Here is a 19541-nt window from a genome sequence, read left to right as displayed (position 1 = left end):
CATTGTGTAGGAAAAGATACTTGGTTTCAATCTTTCTAAGTGTATTAAGACTTATCTTGTGGACTAATTTGTGCTCCATCCTGCAGAAAGTGCCCAGAAAGTGCCCTATTTTCTTGATAAGTATATTCTTGTTGGATGGAGTGACTCCCTTGATCTCTTTTTTGTTTGTTTGTTTGTGTTTTAAAGATTTTATTGGGGAAGGGGAACAGGACTTTTATTGGGGAACAGTGTGTACTTCCAGGCCTTTTTTCCAAGTCAAGTTGTTCTCCTATCAATCTTAGTTGTGGAGGGTGCGGTTCAGCTTCAAGTTGTTGTGCTTTCAGTCTTAGTTGTGGTGGGCGCAGCTCAGCTCCAGATCCAGTTGCTGTTTCTAGTTGCAGCGGGCACAGCCCACCAGGGAGTTGAACCGGCAACCTTGTGGTTGAGAGGATGCACTCCAACCGAGCCATCAGGGAGCTCAGCAGCAGCTCAGGTCAAGGTGCCGTGTTCAATCTTAGCTGCAGGGTGTGGAGCCCACCATCCTTTGCGGGACTCCAGAAATCGAACTGGCAACCTTGTGGTTGAGAGCCCACTGGCCCATGTGGGAATCGAACCGCAGCCTTCGGAGTTAGGAGCATGGAGCTCTAACCGCCTGAGCCACCGGCCAGCCCCTCCCTTCATCTCTTAATGCCTCACTTACTCCATTTTCTGGTTTCTTTTTTGATTTCTACTTGAAATTCTTGGGATAAAAGTGCTGTGAATAAAATATGGCCAACATGCATAAAGAAAAGTGAGAAAGTATGAAATATAGCATTTAAAAACGAAAAACTTCCATATATGTTATTCTAACCAAAAGTGTCACTGCCTGCATGTTTGTAAAAGAAAAGTATACAAACGTGAATCTGGCTTGGTTGCTGTCCCATTCATTGAGAGCCCCAAAAAGCTGAGTAAAAGTCGTATTGGAAAACCTTCTGTAGGCCCTGTTTTGTGGGTGCTGTGGGTCTATTCGTTACTCTAACCCAGCCTGTAACGCCATCCAGAAGGTAGTCAGCGTTGACACCTGAGCGCCTAAAGACAGCTGAAGTGAACCTACCATGCTGGCCAATTTCTGCTCTCAATTCTGGTACATTTATTCTATTCCGAATAGCAAAGCCATGTACCCATTTGTTTGTCAATCGGTTAATTTTTCTTGAGTACAATTGCTATTCTATGTTAAAACTTTCAGATTTCTTTGCAAAAGAATAGCTGTAAATAGTTTATGAAGCCCGTGAATGTAATTAGTTCTCAGGAATGTTTAGCGAAAGGACCGGCTCTCCTCCGTGGGAAACAGATCAGCCCTTCAGAGTTTTATTAAAGGCTCCTGCTGGAGCCAAACGTCCTCTGGCGCTGAATTTCCCGCTGACCTCCAAGGCCTTGGAACCCTCGTCCGACCCAAGACCCTACGAAGGAGCCCGGGCTGCAGGAGAGTGCGGGCAGTCTCGACACACAATAGAGCGCTGGTCGGAGGTGCGGGTCCAGGGGCACCCCGTGTACCGGGACACCATACTCCAGGCTTGGGATCCGGGCCCAGTCCGACAGCCCCTTCTTCCTGGGAGTCTCCAACCCCGTGAGAGGGGCGGGCTCGGAGGTCGTGGGCCAGAACCGGACGTGGGTAACAGGGACCTTAGCGGAGAGAGAGAGGGGCGGGCGGCATCTGAACCAGGGGGTGGGGGTGGCAGTGGGGGCGGCGGCATTCCAGTTCTCGCGAAGTTTAGGCCTGGGCGGGAGGCGGCGGCGACTCTGCGGCGGGTGCGGAATGCGCTCGGAAAGGGAGTGTGCCGGCGGCCCCGGGGCGGCCGTTGCTGCGCGGGGCCAGGGCTGGAGGGAGAAGCCGTCGGCTGCGGAAGTTCAGTTCCGCCGAGAGTCGCCGCGGCGAGAGCCAGCATCGCCGCTGGCTTTGTCCTCCAGCTGTGGGAGCAGCACAGGCAAACCTCGCGAGAAGAGGACAGTCCTGAGCAAGGTAGGTGTGCGACAAGGAGCGGGGGCGGGGTGAGGACGGGGCGATGCAAGCAAACTTCGCGAAAGGAGGAACGTGCTTCGCAGGATAGAGCGGAGCGAGAACAGGTTGTGCGTGAAACCCCGGAGGAGAGGAGTTGACTCCTACGCAGGACCGGGGTGTGCGAGGACAGGAGCGGGGTGGGCTGAGAGGTGCAGGCAAACCCCGCCAGAGAAGGAGGGATTTCCGCCAGCTGAGGCGGGACGAGGACGGGGTGGTACGAGCAAACGTCTGGAGAAGAGATTGGTTCAGACCAAGAGGTGGAGGCGGGGCGAGTGGAAGTGCGGGGTGGTGATCGGGAGAGAGAGAGAGTGGGCGAGGCCAAGGGGTGGAGTGGCAGTGGAGGGGGGGAGACCCAGGGTGGTGCGTTCCGTGGGTGGGTGGGTGGTGTCCAGAGCTGGGCAGGTGGGCGGAGCCGGGGCGGGGCCGCTGGCGGGGGAATCAGCACCGCGGACAGCGGCCGGGCAGCGCTGCCGCGAGCAACTCTTACCGCCGGAGACAAGAGTTTTCAGCACCCTCTGAAACGTTAGTTCTTTATGGATTGGGAAGGAAGAAAAGTCTTTTCCGCATGTGGAGCTGAGACACTGGGTTCACCAGCGAGGGGCAGTACTGTCCACAGAGCTTTGGACCGCGGCCTGAGGGGGCACGAAAGGGGAGCGGCGGCTCGCCAAAGGTCCTTTCCAGTATAGTGAAGCCAAGAGAGCCTGGAAAGCTAGGTGGCGCGGTGGGAGAGGACCCGCGATGTGGACACTGTGGACCGGAGGCGAAAGGTGTCCAGTGCAGGCGGAGTTCCTCTTGGCAGAACCAGCAAATACACCGTTGGTTTGCTACTGTTGGTAACAAAAAATTCCAACATACATACATTCCCTGCGTGGATCTTATCTTCTACTGTGGGTTATCATGCAGAGAGAATGCAGGAGCTGTTATGTTTCACTGGGGGCACAGACAGTACCTGTCATGTGAAGAGTTGTCTGGTAGTAATGACATGATTGCATGAAAAAGAACTGTTATGCTCAGCCTTTTCTGACCTCACTGATCCCTTTTCAATTATTCAACTCCCATTAACCTTTTGACAGCCATGTTGTCCATATATGTGTTCCTAAAATGTGTGCTTTTGAAGGTTTATATTTTCCTCTGAGCATACACATAGGTCACCAAGCATTGAAATAATTGAAGGTTAGTACAGTAAGAGTGAAGCAAAACCCAGCCAGCCTCCTTTCCCCAGGTGGTGATCCGGCGCCTTCCTCCCAGCCTCACCAAAGAGCAGCTGGAAGAGCAGCTACACCCGCTGCCTGCACACGATTACTTTGAGTTCTTTACTGCAGATCTCAGGTGAGCAGCTGTTTACCAACATTAAGAATCTGACAGGGTCGGACGGGTGGCTCAGTTGGTTAGAGTGCGAGCTCCAGGAAATGGGGCTGCCGGTTCAATTGCCACATGAGCCAGCGAGCTGTGCCCTCCTCAACTAGAATGAAGTCAATGAGCTGCCAGTCAGCTCCTGGGTGGCCAGATGGCTCAGTTGGTTGGAGCCCCGGCTCTAAACCACAAGCTTGCTGGTTTGACTACCTCAAGGGATGGTGGGTTGTGCCCCCTGCAACTAACAGTGGCAACTGGATCTGGAGCTGAGCTGTGCCCTCCACAACTAAGATTGAAAGGACAACAACTTGACTTGGAAAAGTCCTGGAGATACACACTGTTCCCCAATAAACTCCTGTTTCCCTTCCCCAGTAATAAAGCTGAGAGACATTGTCACTTGCTGGCAAATTACTATAGATAATAGAAGCCATCTCCACTTCCATTTTTTTCCCCACAGGTACCCAGAAATTAGTGCAGACCTTTATTTCTGCAAGTTATTTCTAAGTAGGCAGATCATTAAATTCCTGTAAAATAGATTTAAAATATGCCTCCACTAGCACCACCATAGTCTAAAAAGAAACACATACCATTAACAACATACTATTTCCTTATTGTATTTTGCACATCAATAAACCTTATTTCATAAAGCTTTTTAAAGTAAATTGTATTGAGGTATAAAAAAGTGAATATAATGGATATATAACTCATAAATTTTCACAAATGAGCATGCCCATGTAACTTAACACCAGATAAAGAAACAGAATATTCCAGACCCTAGAAGCCCCTTGTACTGCCTATCATCACTAACACCCAGACCCCACTCCGCCCCTCTCAAGTTGTATCTTTTTTAATTCCCTTTTACAGCTTTGTAGTTAGATGACTCTGACAAAACTTCTTACTTCCAAATCTCTCTTCATTAACAGGGAGCACCAACCTCAGGTTAGACCTTCAACAGGTGACAGTTCATCAGTGATTTAGTGATTTTCACTATGTTTGTATCATTCTTTATTATCATTATTATTTTTATTTTCAATATCATGAGTTCCCATTTATGGTAGCCAAATAAACTTTCCTTTTGAATACATTTAAGTAAAAAATGTCAGTCCATTCAACAAAAAATACCACTAATAGGTAAATATAGATATGGTTAAAAAAAAACCATAAAGATGATTTTCAAATGACTAAAGTTTAGGAAAACTGGTACAATTAAAGGAGAACAGATGCTGGACTAACAGAGTGACTCAGATTGGAATCCTAGTCCCACCTTTTAACTAACTGCACTCCCTGCAAGTACCTAGTTTCTCTGAACCTCAGTGTTCTCATCTGTGAAATGGGTTTGAAAGTTCCTGCCAGTGAAGGAAATTGGTAGGTCAGAGATACCAGAGAAAAGCTTAGTTCTTCTGTAAACCCTGTAATATGTGCTACAGTAAATCATCCTATAAAACTAAAACTGTTCGCTAAATCAGTGAAGACTATTTTACAATATAACATTTTCTTCTATGCTTGAATCATAAGTAGGTTGTTTTGCAGCCATGATGAATGATTAGGCATGACCGTTGAAGAACCTCGCTTTTGGTTTTCAACCCCTGAGTACTAACTAGTATTTTAGCTCTGGCTCTGTGCAGTAGAGAAAGTGACCTAAAGTGTCTCTCCTAAATCATTAAAGAGATCTCAGTTAATGTTTTGTTTGTTTTTGCTCAAGAATATCCAGATTGTTGTGATTTGTGGTGAGATGATCCTTTGGCATAAAGGTTTTATCTGAAGTACTTTGTTATATTTAGACAAGGAAAAACATGGCAAAATTAAAGAAGCCATATTTTTTACTAACCATTTTCACTGTTATTTCTTATTTCAGTCTTTATCCTCATCTCTACTCAAGAGCATACATTAATTTTAGAAATCCTGATGACATCCTCCTTTTTAGAGATCGTTTTGATGGATATATCTTCATTGACAATAAAGGTTGGGTCAGCTTTTTTAAAACTCTGTTGTAATCTCTAAGTACATTAAGTTTTGCTGGAATGTTTGTGAGTTTCAATTATGAAGTTCTCAATCTAAAATAATTGCGTAAATTTAGATTGTTATTGTGATGGTGTGCTTATGTTAAAAATTAAAATTCTATAAGCCAAAGAGTTCAGCAATTGTGTAATAGTGACAGCCTATTTATGTATTATTGTCACAAGTTTTTCATATAAATGAGCTTTCTGGATAAGTGACCTTTACTTTTTGATGACCCCACACTAAATTATTTTACCCATGTTTGATAAAAATTTTCTAAAATGTGTTATTTACTTATATTAAACAGAGTTAGCTTCATAATTGTACCATGTCTGTCTGGTTTCATGGGGGAGGGGATTGTAATAAAGAACATCAGCTTTTGATCCTGTTGAACAGCATTTCCTGCTGAGACAGTGATATTTACCTCTACACTAAATATTTCAAATTCTCTTATTTTTGGGTTCTGCTTTTGATACGTATTTTTTCTTTTTCCTCCTTCCCCTCCTTCCTTCTGCGTCCCCCCACCACTCCGGTTCAAGCTCTTGTTTCTCAGTTTAGTTGTGTAGGACACAGCTCCCTGCGAATCGGCGACCTTGGCGTTAGGAGCATGGCGCTCCAACCACCTGAGCCACCAGGCCGGCCCTCTTTTTCCTCCTTTTTTGTCAGGCTGTCAACTGTTGTGTTCTCTGCTATAAAATCTGTACACTTGTAATAGCACATTATTTTCTGTACACCCCTCTCCAACCAAACTCGTCCTACTCTATCCCACACCCACTACTGATGTGTTTCCTTTCCCTCCACTGAGGGGTCACAAACTAAAAAAAGTGGTTAAAAGAGTGACTCGGCTGAGGCCAAGAGATTTTTCCTGTGAGTCAAAACAAGTTTAATGCTTGAACTATATGACATTTGTGTTGAATACTCTTTCAGTAATTCATTAAAGTGCCTTTTTTCTTTCTTTTTAAAAATTGTTATAATACATGTAACAGAAATTCACCATCTATATTTTTAAGTGTACAACTCAATTTTTTTAAGTATATTCATGTTATACAACCAATCTCCAGAACTCTTTTCTTCTTGTAAAACTGAAACTCTGTACTCATTACACAACAACTCCCCATTTCACCGGCTCCCCAGCCCCTGGCAACCATCTTTCTACTTTCTGTTTCTATGAATTTGACTACTCTAGGTAGACCTCATAAAAGTGTAATCATACAATATGTGTCTTTTTGTGACTGGCTTATTTGATTTAGCATAAAGTCCTCAAGGTGTATCATTATTATTCTAGCATGTGTTTTCCAGATAAATGAGAGTTACAATATCATAGTCACCTGGTTATTCCTGATAAGACTAAAAGTGATTATTCAGTGGGTTTGGTACGGAAGTAGAGTGTTTGATTTGTTGGTAAGCATATAGCAGCTGTCTTGGTGGCTATTACTGTGTGTATATTCCCCCCACATGACTACAAAATGAATTTCTAGTGACTTTTATTCTAAACTTTCTTATTTGAAGCAAATCTTACCTGAATATTATGTATACCCTTTGAAGCCCCTCTTTTAGCCAAGTGTCTCTTCTAAGCAAAGTAATTTCTTTGCACTCATATAACAGATCGATAATTGAATTAATCTTTTAAAATTTAAACATTTTCTGTGGCACTAAAAAACCTTTTTGTAGGTATTCTATGATAAACTTTTTGGAGGGGAGATCAGGTTTATTGAGGTATAGGTTACATATGGTAAAACTTACCATTCTAAGGTATATAATTTCATGAATTTTGAACATATTCTGTCATATAGTTACCACTACAACAGAAGGAATTGTTTTATTTAATAAATAATTGCTCCTCCTCTGTTTAAATCATGACTTTGACATGCTAAGGTTGCAGTAACTTGAAAGTGTAATTAAATTATAGTTTAAACAGTAACATTATCATTGTTATGCTCGCTCCTTAAGTATGCTAGATCATATTTTGTTTTCCAAAATGAAAATAGTAGAATTTCAGAATGGTTTGTGGCATTTGTTCCCTGTGATAGGCCTAGAATACCCTGCAGTGGTAGAGTTGGCTCCGTTCCAGAAGATAGCCAAAAGGAAGCTAAAGAAAAAAGATGCCAAAACAGGAAGCATTGAAGATGGTGAGTCCTTTCTCAAAGGCTGGATTATGGAGCTACTGAATTAAATATACTGATCAATTGTGAGTTCTCGCCTATATATGCGGAAGAATGTATGTTTTTTCTTTTTTTCTTTTTATATTTACAGATCTAGAATATAAGAAGTTTTTAGAAACTTACTGTGTGGAGGAAGAGAAAACTAGTACCAATCCCGAAACTCTTCTGGGAGACATAGAGGCAAAGACAAGAGAACTTATTGGTGTGTTTTGCTCATTTCTTTTCTTTACTTTATTAAGGCACGGATTTATAGAGTATGTATTTATATCCTCTTTTCACGATTATCATAAAAAATTGACACTTGTGACAGGCTTGGTAGAAATGTAGACTATTTCTAAGTTTTGAGAAAAGGATGGCAAGATGGAGGCTTGGGAAAACATTCTGAGCGTCTGTCGATGGAGCGCACCTGAGTTATCAGTGAATTCGTTTGTTTCAAAGCTATGGTGAATGAACAGTAGAGAAGATATTTGAGTGCTCTGTGCCTGGCTGCATCGGGAAGGAGCATTACGTCTCAAAGTTGAAGTCCGTCATCTTTGCAAAGAGCAGTCACAGAAATCAGATGCTTGATTAAGTAGAAGGTTATCTTGCTGCTGCTATTCAAAAAAAAAAAAATAAGCCTCCCAAGCAAGCCAAGCAAACAAGATAAACGCAGCCAGATCATAGAACCCGGTTTGAAACAGGCCTTTACCTGCAAGTGGTGTATTTTAGAAATGGTTATCTCCTAGGAGCAGTCCCCCAAAAGTCAAGAGTAGACATGAGACACCTTTTTCTGTCATCAGACACTTTGATTGTAGCTCCCAAACATACCTGTAGTGTCTTCTTTCCTGTCCTGTCTGACTCCACTGAGTGCCAGGCCTCCCCCCAAGGCCCCGTCTGTGCTCACCCGTGAAGAATTGTAGACTAGACATTACACTGTTCATAATTTATCTTCTTATTTGTCCATCTCCCTCTACATAAACTCTTCTCATTTTGTCTCCCCGCTCCCCATCAGAACTGTATTTTTGTCTTTGTAGTCCCAGTACATTGCTTGGACAAGTTTAGGTATGTAGTAAATGTTTGTTGAGTAAATTAATAAGAAAGGTCAATATTATTGAAATATTCTTTATTTGTCTAATAATGAAGTTTTTCTTTTATAATAGTGGATTTAACGTGTGGCTCAAAGGATTTTTAATCACTAAAGTAAATACTTATTAAGATGCACTTAGGACGCATTTGATCATTTTTATTTATCGCGTGTTGACTGGGTACCGACTCTGATCCTGGGCCTGGGGACAGAACATAAATAGGATGCACGAGGCCTCTGCCCTCAGGTACCTGCCTTTCTAGTGGGGCTGCCTGTGATAAACACATGCAGAAATCATCGAGCTTCAAGCCAGAACATTTCCATACGTGGTAAGTGCCACAAAGGTCATGAAATGGATGATGGGATAGCGAGTAAGGCCCGTATTTGAGCTGAGACCAGCTGTGCTAAGGTTGGAAGTAGAGGGAACTTCCAAAGGCAGGGGCTAGAAGCTGGCGCTTTGGGCCTGTAGGAGCAGGATGCACCCCTGTATGGTTAACACATGGTGGACAATATGCAGGCAGGTGGGCACATCACATTGGGCTGGAGGATAAGAGGTTTGGATTTTATTTGTGTGACACCAAGAAACCACTGAGGGAGTGACATGGCCTGATTTATTTTGCCCGTCACTCTGATTGCTCCATATATGATGGATTGTGGATACTGAGAGGAAAACCTGGGACTCAGGTTAGGAGGCTCTGGCTATAGTCCAGGGAAGCTGCTTGAATGAGGCCGCAGAATCAGCATATATTTTGGAGGGAGAACTGATAGGACTGAATGACGGATTGGATGTGGGAGGTAAGGACACAGAAAGAATCAAGGCCTCCAGGAGTTTGACTTGAGATTGGTGGGTTATGGCATCGTTACTGACATGGGGAGAAACAGTATTGTAGGCAAATGGAGTTTTCACTGTCAAACATGTTAAATTTAAGAAGAGGTAAAAGAAGCAGCAAGTTACAAATTATATACAGAACTTGCCTTCCTCCCCGGTCCCATTTGGTTCCCACTTTGTTTTAAATGCCCTCATAGACGATAGCGCAGGAGAGTGGCAGGATCTTTCACTTTGGGCAGTTTTGAGACATCCTCATAGTGGTCAGACACACACCTTCCAGCAGATTCCAGCCGTCCTCCTGCAGAGGAGGGACAAGTCTGGCCCACTTCCTGATGCACAGTAGATGTATCTTAATTATTTACTGAATGAAATAAATGTGACTTATTATCCACTAGCCCAGGACGAGGCTACAGAGCTTTGTTTCTGTGATTCCTGTTTCTGCTCATTTAGATTTGCTTAATCAGGCAACTCATGGTGAATTGCTTCTTTCTTTTCTTAGATTTTGGCTTTCAATGGATTCTTATGATTAAGGGTAATCAAGCAGGGTTAAATGGAAATATTCACTCTGAAGTTACGGGTTAGTGCAGTGGCATATCAGGTTCTTTAGAGCAGACAGACCTCCCAGCTCTGAATCCTGCCAACTATGTGGCCTCATCCCGAGTCTCAGTTTCCCTGTTTCCTCATGCATTGTTTTGACAGTGCTTAGTGAGCAACGGCTCTCTGCTCGTGGTAACAGTTGCACTGTTGCTTAAGTTAGTATTACGTCATATGGTCATGGATCCTCTATATAGTAAATACACACTTTTTCTGGTTTGTAAAGCTCTTTCTTATACAGGGTCTCATTTTTCCTTCACATCGATATTTTGAGGGTAACAAGGCAGGTGTTTTTTGGGAGAGGAGGGAAGGCAGCTGGGGGTTCGGTGTCAACTGCTTCACCCACCAAGGTAGGTCTCGCCCTTTCCTTTGCAGAACTTCCACAGTGCAAAGCAGACTTCTCACTAATTGTGACTTGCCTGTTACAAAGGGAATTATCTGTGCTAATCCTAAGCCAGAGTTGGTGGTTAACGAGTATCCAGGAAGGGAGTGGGCCCTTCTTGGCCACCGTACCTGTGACGAAACCTGGGCATCTGCACCGTGTCAGCTCTTCACTGTGGCCGGGAACCTTGGGCAAAGCTCCCCTGCTGGATGTCATTTGATACATGATGTTGGGGTGTTCAGGGGTCCTCAGTTCCAAGTTAGAAACCCCTAATTTGAGAGCCAGGGGCTCTCTTATAATTTCTGATTCATTCCTTATCCTCAGAATTCCAGAAGTGACATGTGGGTCTTCACATGTGCACCCAGGGATTCTTCCTTCCTCCATTTAATCTGAGGTCTCGTTGACCTGTGGAATAGACCCAAACCACATTTCACCTTCCCACCTAGGTCCTCAACCAGCGCCATGGGCAACACATGCCTCTCGGCGCGTGTCCCTCGGGCAGGAGCACCTAGAGGCCTGCCTCACCTTTGGCACCGCACATCCAGGTCCGGTCAGACAGGTCAGGGGCATGAAATTTGAGGATCCAGTTAGAGCTTGTGGGGACCTTCATTCCTGGGTAGTTGGTGCTTTTTAGATCAGCAATGCCACATGGAGTCATTTTTTAAACTTTTATGCCTGGTTATTCTGATTTATAGAGTATATATTGTAAGAAATTACTGGACTCTGCATTGCTTAAAGCCATTGTCTGGAGAGCAGAAAAGGAAAAAATTACAGAATATGTGTTGAATCAATGTGAATATATAAAATATGTAATGATTTAAAATATCTACAAAAATATGAAAATATTCATAACATTTGGGAAGTTTAATGTACTCATTTTTACTTTTATACCATCTTTGTGAGTAATGTGTAAGACTCCATTAAGAAGCAAAAATTAAATGCCTACAGTGTGGAAAACTGTTAGTACCTCTAAATTACTTGACTTTGTCGTGAGAAGAAGACCCACACACCTAAAATGTATGCTCATGTAAAGGTGAAAATGATAATATTCTTCCCCTAATCATTTTAAAGGTTACATTGAAAACAAGTATTTAAAATAAAGGAAAAATCTTATTTTCAAGTTAAATACTGCCTTACAATTTTTGTGTTTTAGCTAGAAGAACCACACCTCTTTTGGAATACATTAAAAATAGAAAATTAGAAAAGCAGGTAGGTCTGGCCTTTTTCCTGATGAATATCCTTCCTGTTTCCACCACATCCATGCAGACAATTTATACACATACTTTTCTACCTATTTAGAGAATTCGAGAAGAGAAGCGAGAAGAGCGAAGGAGGAGGGAGTTGGAAAAGAAACGTTTACGGGAAGACGAAAAAAGAAAGAGAAGAGAAGAAGAAAAATGTAAGAGAAAAGAAGCAGACAAACAAAAGAAAACTGCTGAGAAAGAAGTAAGGATTAAGGTAATTTATAGGAGACCTTTCAGTGTCAGGACTGAATTGAATTGTAGGACACCAGCCTGTATTGAGCTGGGGGAGTAGTGTTGGAAGAGACACCATACACGTGGTTTCAGAAGTATTATGAGTAAGAACAGTTCATAGTTGCACGAATTATCTATTGGATGGATGGATGGAGACACGTACTATTGCACTTCCCTATGGTTTGCATTTATTATAAGCGTATGTTACTTTTATAATTTTGTAAAAAAGATCGATAGTTATCTGAAATGAAATGTTTAAATTCACACATCCCACATAGGCAGAATAAGAACATATACACTGGTAATATAATACATACTTTTGATGAGAAGAAACTTTTAGTCTTTTGCCTTACATTATATGTGTTTTTTAAATGAACTCATTTAGTCCAAATATGTCTGTTTATAATTTTGCTGTACTGCAATTTAAAATGTGTTTACTTTTGTGAGAACAAAATTCTCAGAAGTAGAGCTTCGTTTATGTTCTACAAACTGAGTCTACCTGTGGTACTTAAATTTCAAAGAGTAAGCGATATAGGGAACTGGGAGGAAGGGCCAAATTAAATGTGTCATAGCAACCTGCTAAGTCTGTTTCAAGAAAGAGAATAATAAGACTTTTTAAAACTCTAAAACTGTTCCAAAATTCATCAATATAAAGCAACCTTTTAAAAATTGGCTTTTTTCCTTATTACAAAAGTAATATGTGTTCACTAAAAAAACCACTAGAACCTATATATGAAAGAAAATCATTTCAATTTTGCCACCTAAAAATAATCATTACCATAGTGTTGCAAACCTTCCAGACATTTTTCTCTGTGTGTGTATCAACGTAGAAATAGAAATCAGAGCATTCTTTTTGTAACACTCCTTTATTCGTTAATACGAGCGTCGATTCATCACATTAACTATTCTAAATCATTTTTCTTAAGTACAAAGTCTTTAATTGACTGAATGTTGCCCTAGGTATTTAACCAAAAACCTGTTCATTGGACCTTTATCTTACATTTTTTTGCTGTTCAAACATTTGGGCTCAATATTGTTATATATTTTTAATTATTTATTCAACACCCTCTTTTATGATATTCTCTTGAAGTGATATTTTATTAACATTGTAATTTCTCAGCTTCTTAAGAAACCAGAAAAAGGAGAGGAAGCAGCCACTGAGAAGCCAAAAGAACGAGGAGAGGAAATTGACACTGGAGCTGGGCAACGGGAAGCCTGTGCTGGCTGTGCCGTCGTGAAGGCCAGGCCCTGGGAGAGCAGGTTGGAGGAGCGCAGGGAAAAGTGAGCCCACGCTTTTGTTCCTTTGACCACATTAAGCGTCGCTGGATTGTCATCAAGTCATACTCATCTGTCCTTTGTCAGCACGAGTGCTTGTATTTCATAATATTCTTGGAATTCTTGAATGCTTGTCCTTGCTTTTGTCTCTCTGTGGTCATGCTGGGAACTTGTTAAACCCATGTAGTCTGCAGCCTCAAGTCTGTGTTCGAACCAGGGGGAAATATATCCTTCTTTTATTTCTCTAACTATGGCTTCTCCTTGCCTCTTCCTTTGGATTCCTGTTATTACACTTGAGGTTTTCAGGATCTTCTTCCCAGTCTCTTTTCCTTCATGATTTTTATTGGTTTATAATTTTGCTCTGTGTTTTGAGATACCTTGCCCATTTGATCTTGCAGACCTCCTTCAATTTGTCTATAGAATTGTCAATTTGAGAACCCAGTCTTTTAGATGCTGAAAGTTTTTTATGCTACAGGTACAGAATTCTAAGTGCTGTCATTCCTTTGTTGGAGTTGTCACCCCTGTAGTCCCACCATGGAATCTTTAAAACTTTTTTATTTATTTAAGTGTGTTTCTCCAGGACCCATCAACTCCAAGTCAAGTAGTTGTTTCAATCTAGTTGTGGAAGGTGCAGCTCACAGTGGCCCATGGGGGGATCGAACAGGCAACCTTGTTAAGAGCACCGCGCTCTAACCAACTGAGCTAACTGGCCACCCCCCACTGTGGAATTTGACCCACAGCTATGGATCCCGGTGTTCCACTAGCCCTGCCTCTCTTTCTTTGGGGGGTCCTTAGACACACAGGTCTTTGCCTGTTCGTGACATGAGCTCATGGAAGGAGCTTAGGCAGGGCTTCTCTGGGAATGGGACGGAAACAGCAGGGTCCTGAGAGAGACTAGCCAGACGCTTGTCAGGAGGGGGCCCAACCTCCCCTCCTGCCCCTGCCCATGTCCACATGGTTTGGTCACCTTCCCATAGTCAGTGGGGCCACATGCAGATAGGCTTCTTGTCCCCCTGACCCAGGGCCCATGCACTGCATCTGGACACCCTCAGAGCTTCCTGGAGCCCAGGCTGCTCTGCTCACAGGGATGGCTTGGAAGACTCGACTCGAGGGGAGATGGCAAGCTCATGGGATTAGGCTGCTGCTTGCCCAGGATCACGTGAATCTGAATGACTTCTTACTGCGTTTCTTGCACACACGGTTATGTTAAAATTTTTTTGTTTTTCTCTTTTTGGCAGTTCTGGTTTATTGGTTTGTTTATAATATTATGCATGATTATCAAGTCGGTGATCTGTTAGCACTGTGGTTTATGTTACAGGTATTATTTTTATTGCTGCCGATACAGCAGTGCCTTTATCATGTTTCTGGCACCAATTCATGCTTTGCTTACAGATGTTTTATCCCTACCGGTCCTGCTGCTTCTGTGTATGGGGAGCTACAGATGGTGTGTGAGGACTTTTGCCTGTGGTTTGGGGAAGGAAAGACTTTAAGAACTAAATGAGCTTACCTCTCATTTATTTATTTACTATGCACTTAATAGTTTGACATATGCGTAAATATTATTAAATTTCAGTTAATTTTAGCTATGCTTGGAGCAGAAACTAAGCTGTCAGTATCAGCTCTGTGTCATGATGGATGTGCATATGGGCAACTGGGATAGTCAGTCGTCCCCTTGTCATCTGATCTACTTTATCTGTCAAAAGGGGTGATTATATTTACTTTGGAGGGTTACTGAGGATTAGAAAAATATGTATATGGGGTACCTTAGCATAGCACCGAATACATATGTGTTATTCAAGTATAATGATACATATTGTTAGTACTATTTATTCATCTTTTCAACTTTTTTTATTGAATGCCTGTGGTGTGCCCATCATGTGCAAACTTGGCATAAAGTGATGGGTGTGGATTTACATATTCTCTGCCTTTTCTGGAGTTTACAATCCGGAGTGGAAGACAGGTAATTGACAAGCGGTTTACATAAAGTTACTGATAATTTGTATTAAATCACAGGTCACAAAATGACAGTGATAAAGAGCAAAAGGATATGGAGAGAAAATTGCGAGAAAAAGAACTTGAAACACAAAGATATCACGTGGATGACAGCAGAAAGCTTAGAGCTCACTATGAGTCTGACAAGCTTTCAAGAAGAAACGAAGAGCCGAAATGGGGGAAAGGATTCACCCCCGACAGAGGGAAGACCGGGAACCAGGACAGTGGCACCCCTGTGGAAGCGGCAGAGAGACCAGGGAGAGAGCAGAAGAGTGAAGATGGCCTGGCACCCAAAAAGGAGCGCGTGGGAAACAAGGTTCTTTTATTCATTTAGGATAATCCCTCATTTATCCGTCTGTACTAAAAGTAAAAACTGTACTTCTGTAGGCTTATGACTGCTTTTCCAAACAGAAATTCTTTTATTTAACCAAAAAAGGAAAATCTACACCCGTGTCTGAGGTCCAGGATCTCACGCTCTGACAGTGAGAAGCCTGCCCTCCTCACTGGATCCTGCCTTGGCTTAAGGAAGTCAGCTGCCCTAAGAGTCTGCGTTTGCTAGAGCGGTTTTTCTTGTCTACTCAGTGGGCACCAAGTGCTGAATGTCAAATCCAAAGATAGAACCAGCCATCATCTTTTCTCAGAGAATCAAGTAGTTTTCACCAGGCAAAAAAAAAAAAAAAAGCTTTAACTTAGTATAAAACTAGCACATTCATATCATTTGCTTGAGAATACATAAAGGTATATTATCAGATTTACCCCTAAGACAGTAAGGAAAATATTAATGACATTTCATGGATCTTTCTTTTCCATTATGAACAACATCTGATTATTAATGGACTGTCAAATGGCTCACAAACACCCATAAGTTAGATCAGCACAATCGACACAGGGCTGAGCTTGTGCACTTAGCCCAACAAAACAGCTTTTCTTTCCTAAGTTGGGGGTTAATGTGTATTCAGGTCACTTTGTCACAGAGAATCACTATCAGTGGGATCATCTCCCTTCCTGGGCCAGGCCCCATGGTGGTGCCACCCCCACAGCCTCACCTCCAGGGGAGCCCAGGGGACTGAAGCTGCCTGGGTTGCAGGTCACGCCCACCTCCCACCCTGGCCCTGACCGCCACTCTCTGTTCTCTGTCACAATGACTTTGTCATTTCAGGAATGTTGTACAAGTGGAAATAAGAGTAGGTAACCTTTTGAGGTTGGCTTTTTCACTCGGCGTGATTCCCTTCAGATCCATCCGCTTTCTTACGGTATCAGTGATGTAGATTTTCTAAATGTTTCCAGTAAAGGCGAGGGGGAGCTCCAGAAAAGCCAGAACCTTCTAACTTCACCCTTGATTAGTCATGTCTGTATCACAAACGGTTTCTGTAGTTGCCTTAACCTCAGGTACATCAAGGACAACCATGGGTCTCATTGGTGGCGGTTGTTCCTATGAATCCGTGTTTCTCAACTGCCTTTTTATTTAGCAGGAGTGAGTAATTTGGGTATTTGCACGGCTTTAGATGTGGGCGCTCATGGTGACTCCTGTCAATTAAATCTGCAGTGCTATAAAGATGATAATGGGCTTTGTGAGTGATAACGCCTTTCTTACCAGGCCTGGCTCTAGGGTCAGTTTCAAGCACTGTCTGTACACACTATTACCCTGGTGAGAAGCAGAGCCGCGCTTGTTGGCTGGGAGAAGGTGGCCTGTGGAGCCTGCGTCTCTGCCTACACGGGTTCAGATCCATGGGGCCTGCTGAGCCCTTTCCCACTCCTGTCATTGACTGGGCTTGTATTAAGGAAAAGAACATTCTGATAAGCACAGGTGGTTACGGTGGGGCCTCCACACACATCCCAGGAGTGGGTAAAGGTGAAACATCACTGTCCTTGCACTCTAGGTGGTGTGGAAAGGCTAAGGCTGCACGGCTGTCACACTCACAGGAGGAAGGAGTGCTGGGGCTGAGGCGGGGCTTCCTTCCTGGGCTGCACACTGCTCTCCACTGAGCTGGTGGGAGGCGTTGCTCCCCCACTCTCCTTGAGCACTGGTTTCCCTGAGAGGAGGAGTGGTTCCCATTGGGACGACAGGTCCCAGCCTTCAGAATCATTCTGGCCTTCCCTGGCTTCATGCCCGGAAGCTATTTAATTGCATTTCATATACTTTAGTCTTTTTTTTTTTATCCCACCACCTCTAAGAGTTTATTTGTTGATGGGTTAGTATTTTCTATACAGGAGACAGTTCAGAAATAATCCACACAGAAATTGCTTCTTGTGAATGTTAATAACTGTTTAGTTTAGCACTCTAAAAGCTAGCTCTCTCTCAGGCGCCATGCCTCATTTTGTTTCAGACCTCAGGTTCGCTGCTTGGCAAGTTTGAGGGATTGAGATATGTGTTTGACTTGTCGTCTCTCAAACTGGGAGGAGAGTGCCATGACTGTACTATTTCCAGAGAGTGTTCTAAGTTTGAGCAATTAACGTATTAACTGTCTTTATTTTCATGGATTTTTTTTTTTTTTTGGCCTCAAAATGATTGGTTTTTGAGATAGTGCTGTGAAAAAAAGGCTGATTTTTAGCTGCAAGACTGATAGTCTTTAGATAATTGGGATCCTCAGGCCCTAGAAATAGAAGTGTTGCTCCTTCATTGCCAGCGTTGGAAGAGTAACCCACCCTTCTGTTATGGCAGGACCGGCCGGCCTTGCAGCTGTACCAGCCAGGGGCTTGCATGAGAACACGTGAACGTGCTGGAAGATCGTCCGAGGAGGGCCATGATGGGAGGAGGGCTGCCGCAGAAGATGCAACAGGGGCTGGTGCCAAGAAGAATGAAGAGGCCGAGTGAGTCAGCTTGCATGCTGTGCTTGTGACAGGGGTGAGCTCCCATTCCAGACTCCATGGATTAGAAAGAGCATTCCAGAAATACATAAATTAGCTTGGAATACAACCGGCAAGGTGAATTTACTCCCTACAAAGACATTAGAAACTAGAAATACAACGGTGGCATAGAAACAGTCTTTTAAAAATTTGAGCAGAGTTTTCTTAGATTTTACCATTTGTGGTGTAACCAGTGTATATCATTTAGCCAAAACAGAAAATGATCTCCTTCAGAAAGTAGAAAAGTGTGACCAAACCAGGGAAGAACTTGAGTATTGTGTCAGTATGAATTCTGAAGCACTTTAAACGTGTTGTAGGAATAACTTGCATTTTACATTTTACACATTCTATGGGAATCTGTATCATTGTGCTTCTTGTTGGTTTTATGTGAGCCATCGTTTCTGGGAAGTGAGCAGCTCTCATTCCATTATAACCTTTGTAATTCAGCCACTTATGCGCCTTCTGTCATAAGATTCCAGGAAGTCTATTGTGTTGTATTCCCTCTGATAGGAGACTTAACACTATGTAAAGCCCAACAGCTTTAATTGTTGCTCTTTTAACAACTTGGCTACTGATTTGGTGAAAATAGTTTCACAGTCTTTTGATGTGTGTGCTCGATGATGGCTTAAGGATTACTGAGAAAACATAAATAGCATGACTTTGGGACATGGATCACTTAGGTGCAGCATCTAGGGTTTTCCTTTTTGTAGTCTGAGGTAGTTTTCAAGTGACATGGAGCTTTCTGCAACTGCATTCTACAGTATTGTTTCCTTTTAGTCAAATTTTTAAATGTTATTCTTGGCACCATGCTTTGAACCATTTAGTAAATAAAAATTTTAGTAGTTGTGGATTTGAAGTCCAGTTATGGTACTTTTCCTACATAGAATTTTACACAATGAAATTTTGCTTTTTAAAACATAGCTTTAATTATCTGAATATTTTGTTGATTACATCTGTTCCTTATTAAATATGAAATGATTGTAAAAAAACTAAGAATTACTCACTTGTCATTAAAAACATCTGTGATTGTTGGACAGTTTTATGGCATTGTTGTGTTCTTGCTCTTGACTCCTGAGCTCCAAGAATTTGGCGGGGGAAGGGAGAGAAGGACTTGCTGTGGACTCAGCAAGGTCCTGTGATCCAGTGGCGCCAACCCTGCCTGAAAAGGGCTGGATAGTGTGTATTTTACACTTTGCAGGCCATGTGGTCTCTGTTACACAATTTACACTAAATTGCTGTTGTTATGAGAAAGCAGCCTTAGACAATATATAAATGAATGGGCAGGGCTGGTTCCAATAAAACTTTATTTATAAAAACAAGGAGCAGGCCATATTTGACCTGTAGATCATATTTGCTGACCCCTGCTTAGAGTATGAATCAGACTGGATCTCATGAATAGTGAACTGCTGTGGTCCTCGCTGCTTATTTTGGCTTTGGCCTTGAGATTTCCAGACCTGAAAGTCTGGGAAGTAGTAAATCTCATTTCTAAGGCCCCCATTTTCGTTCTGTTGGTTTGTTGGCTTACTTTTTTTGGGTGGTGGGGGGTGGTGATCA

General features: G+C 42.7%; 1 protein-coding gene across 3 annotated transcripts; it reads left to right on the top strand.

Annotated features, from left to right (window-relative positions):
- The first annotated feature begins 1714 nt into the window (after positions 1 to 1714).
- On the top strand, positions 1715 to 19026 carry UPF3A (UPF3A regulator of nonsense mediated mRNA decay). 3 transcript variants are annotated; one of them, XM_074329573.2, is made up of 10 exons: positions 1715 to 1978; positions 3240 to 3346; positions 5226 to 5332; positions 7399 to 7497; positions 7622 to 7732; positions 11552 to 11607; positions 11698 to 11844; positions 12994 to 13154; positions 15162 to 15456; positions 17803 to 19026. In XM_074329573.2, exons 1-10 carry the CDS (start codon positions 1775 to 1777, stop codon positions 17953 to 17955), a joined length of 1440 nt encoding a protein of 479 aa, XP_074185674.2. In that variant the 5' UTR covers positions 1715 to 1774; the 3' UTR covers positions 17956 to 19026. The 3 variants fall into 3 exon arrangements, with proteins under 3 accessions (XP_074185674.2, XP_074185673.2, XP_074185675.2); XM_074329572.2 differs by having other exon boundaries at positions 1716 to 1978; positions 11698 to 11856; XM_074329574.2 differs by lacking the exon at positions 1715 to 1978 and adding an exon at positions 2900 to 2962 and having other exon boundaries at positions 11698 to 11856.
- The last annotated feature ends 515 nt before the right edge of the window (positions 19027 to 19541 follow it).

This window comes from Rhinolophus sinicus, chromosome 16 (genome assembly GCF_057876585.1).
Source record: "Rhinolophus sinicus isolate RSI-liver-muscle chromosome 16, RSI-T2T, whole genome shotgun sequence".
Classification (NCBI taxonomy): Eukaryota; Metazoa; Chordata; class Mammalia; order Chiroptera; family Rhinolophidae; genus Rhinolophus; species Rhinolophus sinicus.
Note: the sequence above shows the minus strand (reverse complement) of the source record. Positions and strands in the feature narration are given on the sequence as shown.

Coding starts and splice junctions, on each gene's coding strand:
- UPF3A (XM_074329572.2), top strand. CDS start 1,775: ATGCGCTCGGAAAGGGAGTGTGCCGGCGGCCCCGGGGCGGCCGTTGCT. Junction 3,347..5,225: donor TTCTTTACTGCAGATCTCAG/GTGAGCAGCTGT, acceptor TTCTTATTTCAG/TCTTTATCCTCATCTCTACT. Junction 5,333..7,398: donor TATCTTCATTGACAATAAAG/GTTGGGTCAGCT, acceptor TCCCTGTGATAG/GCCTAGAATACCCTGCAGTG.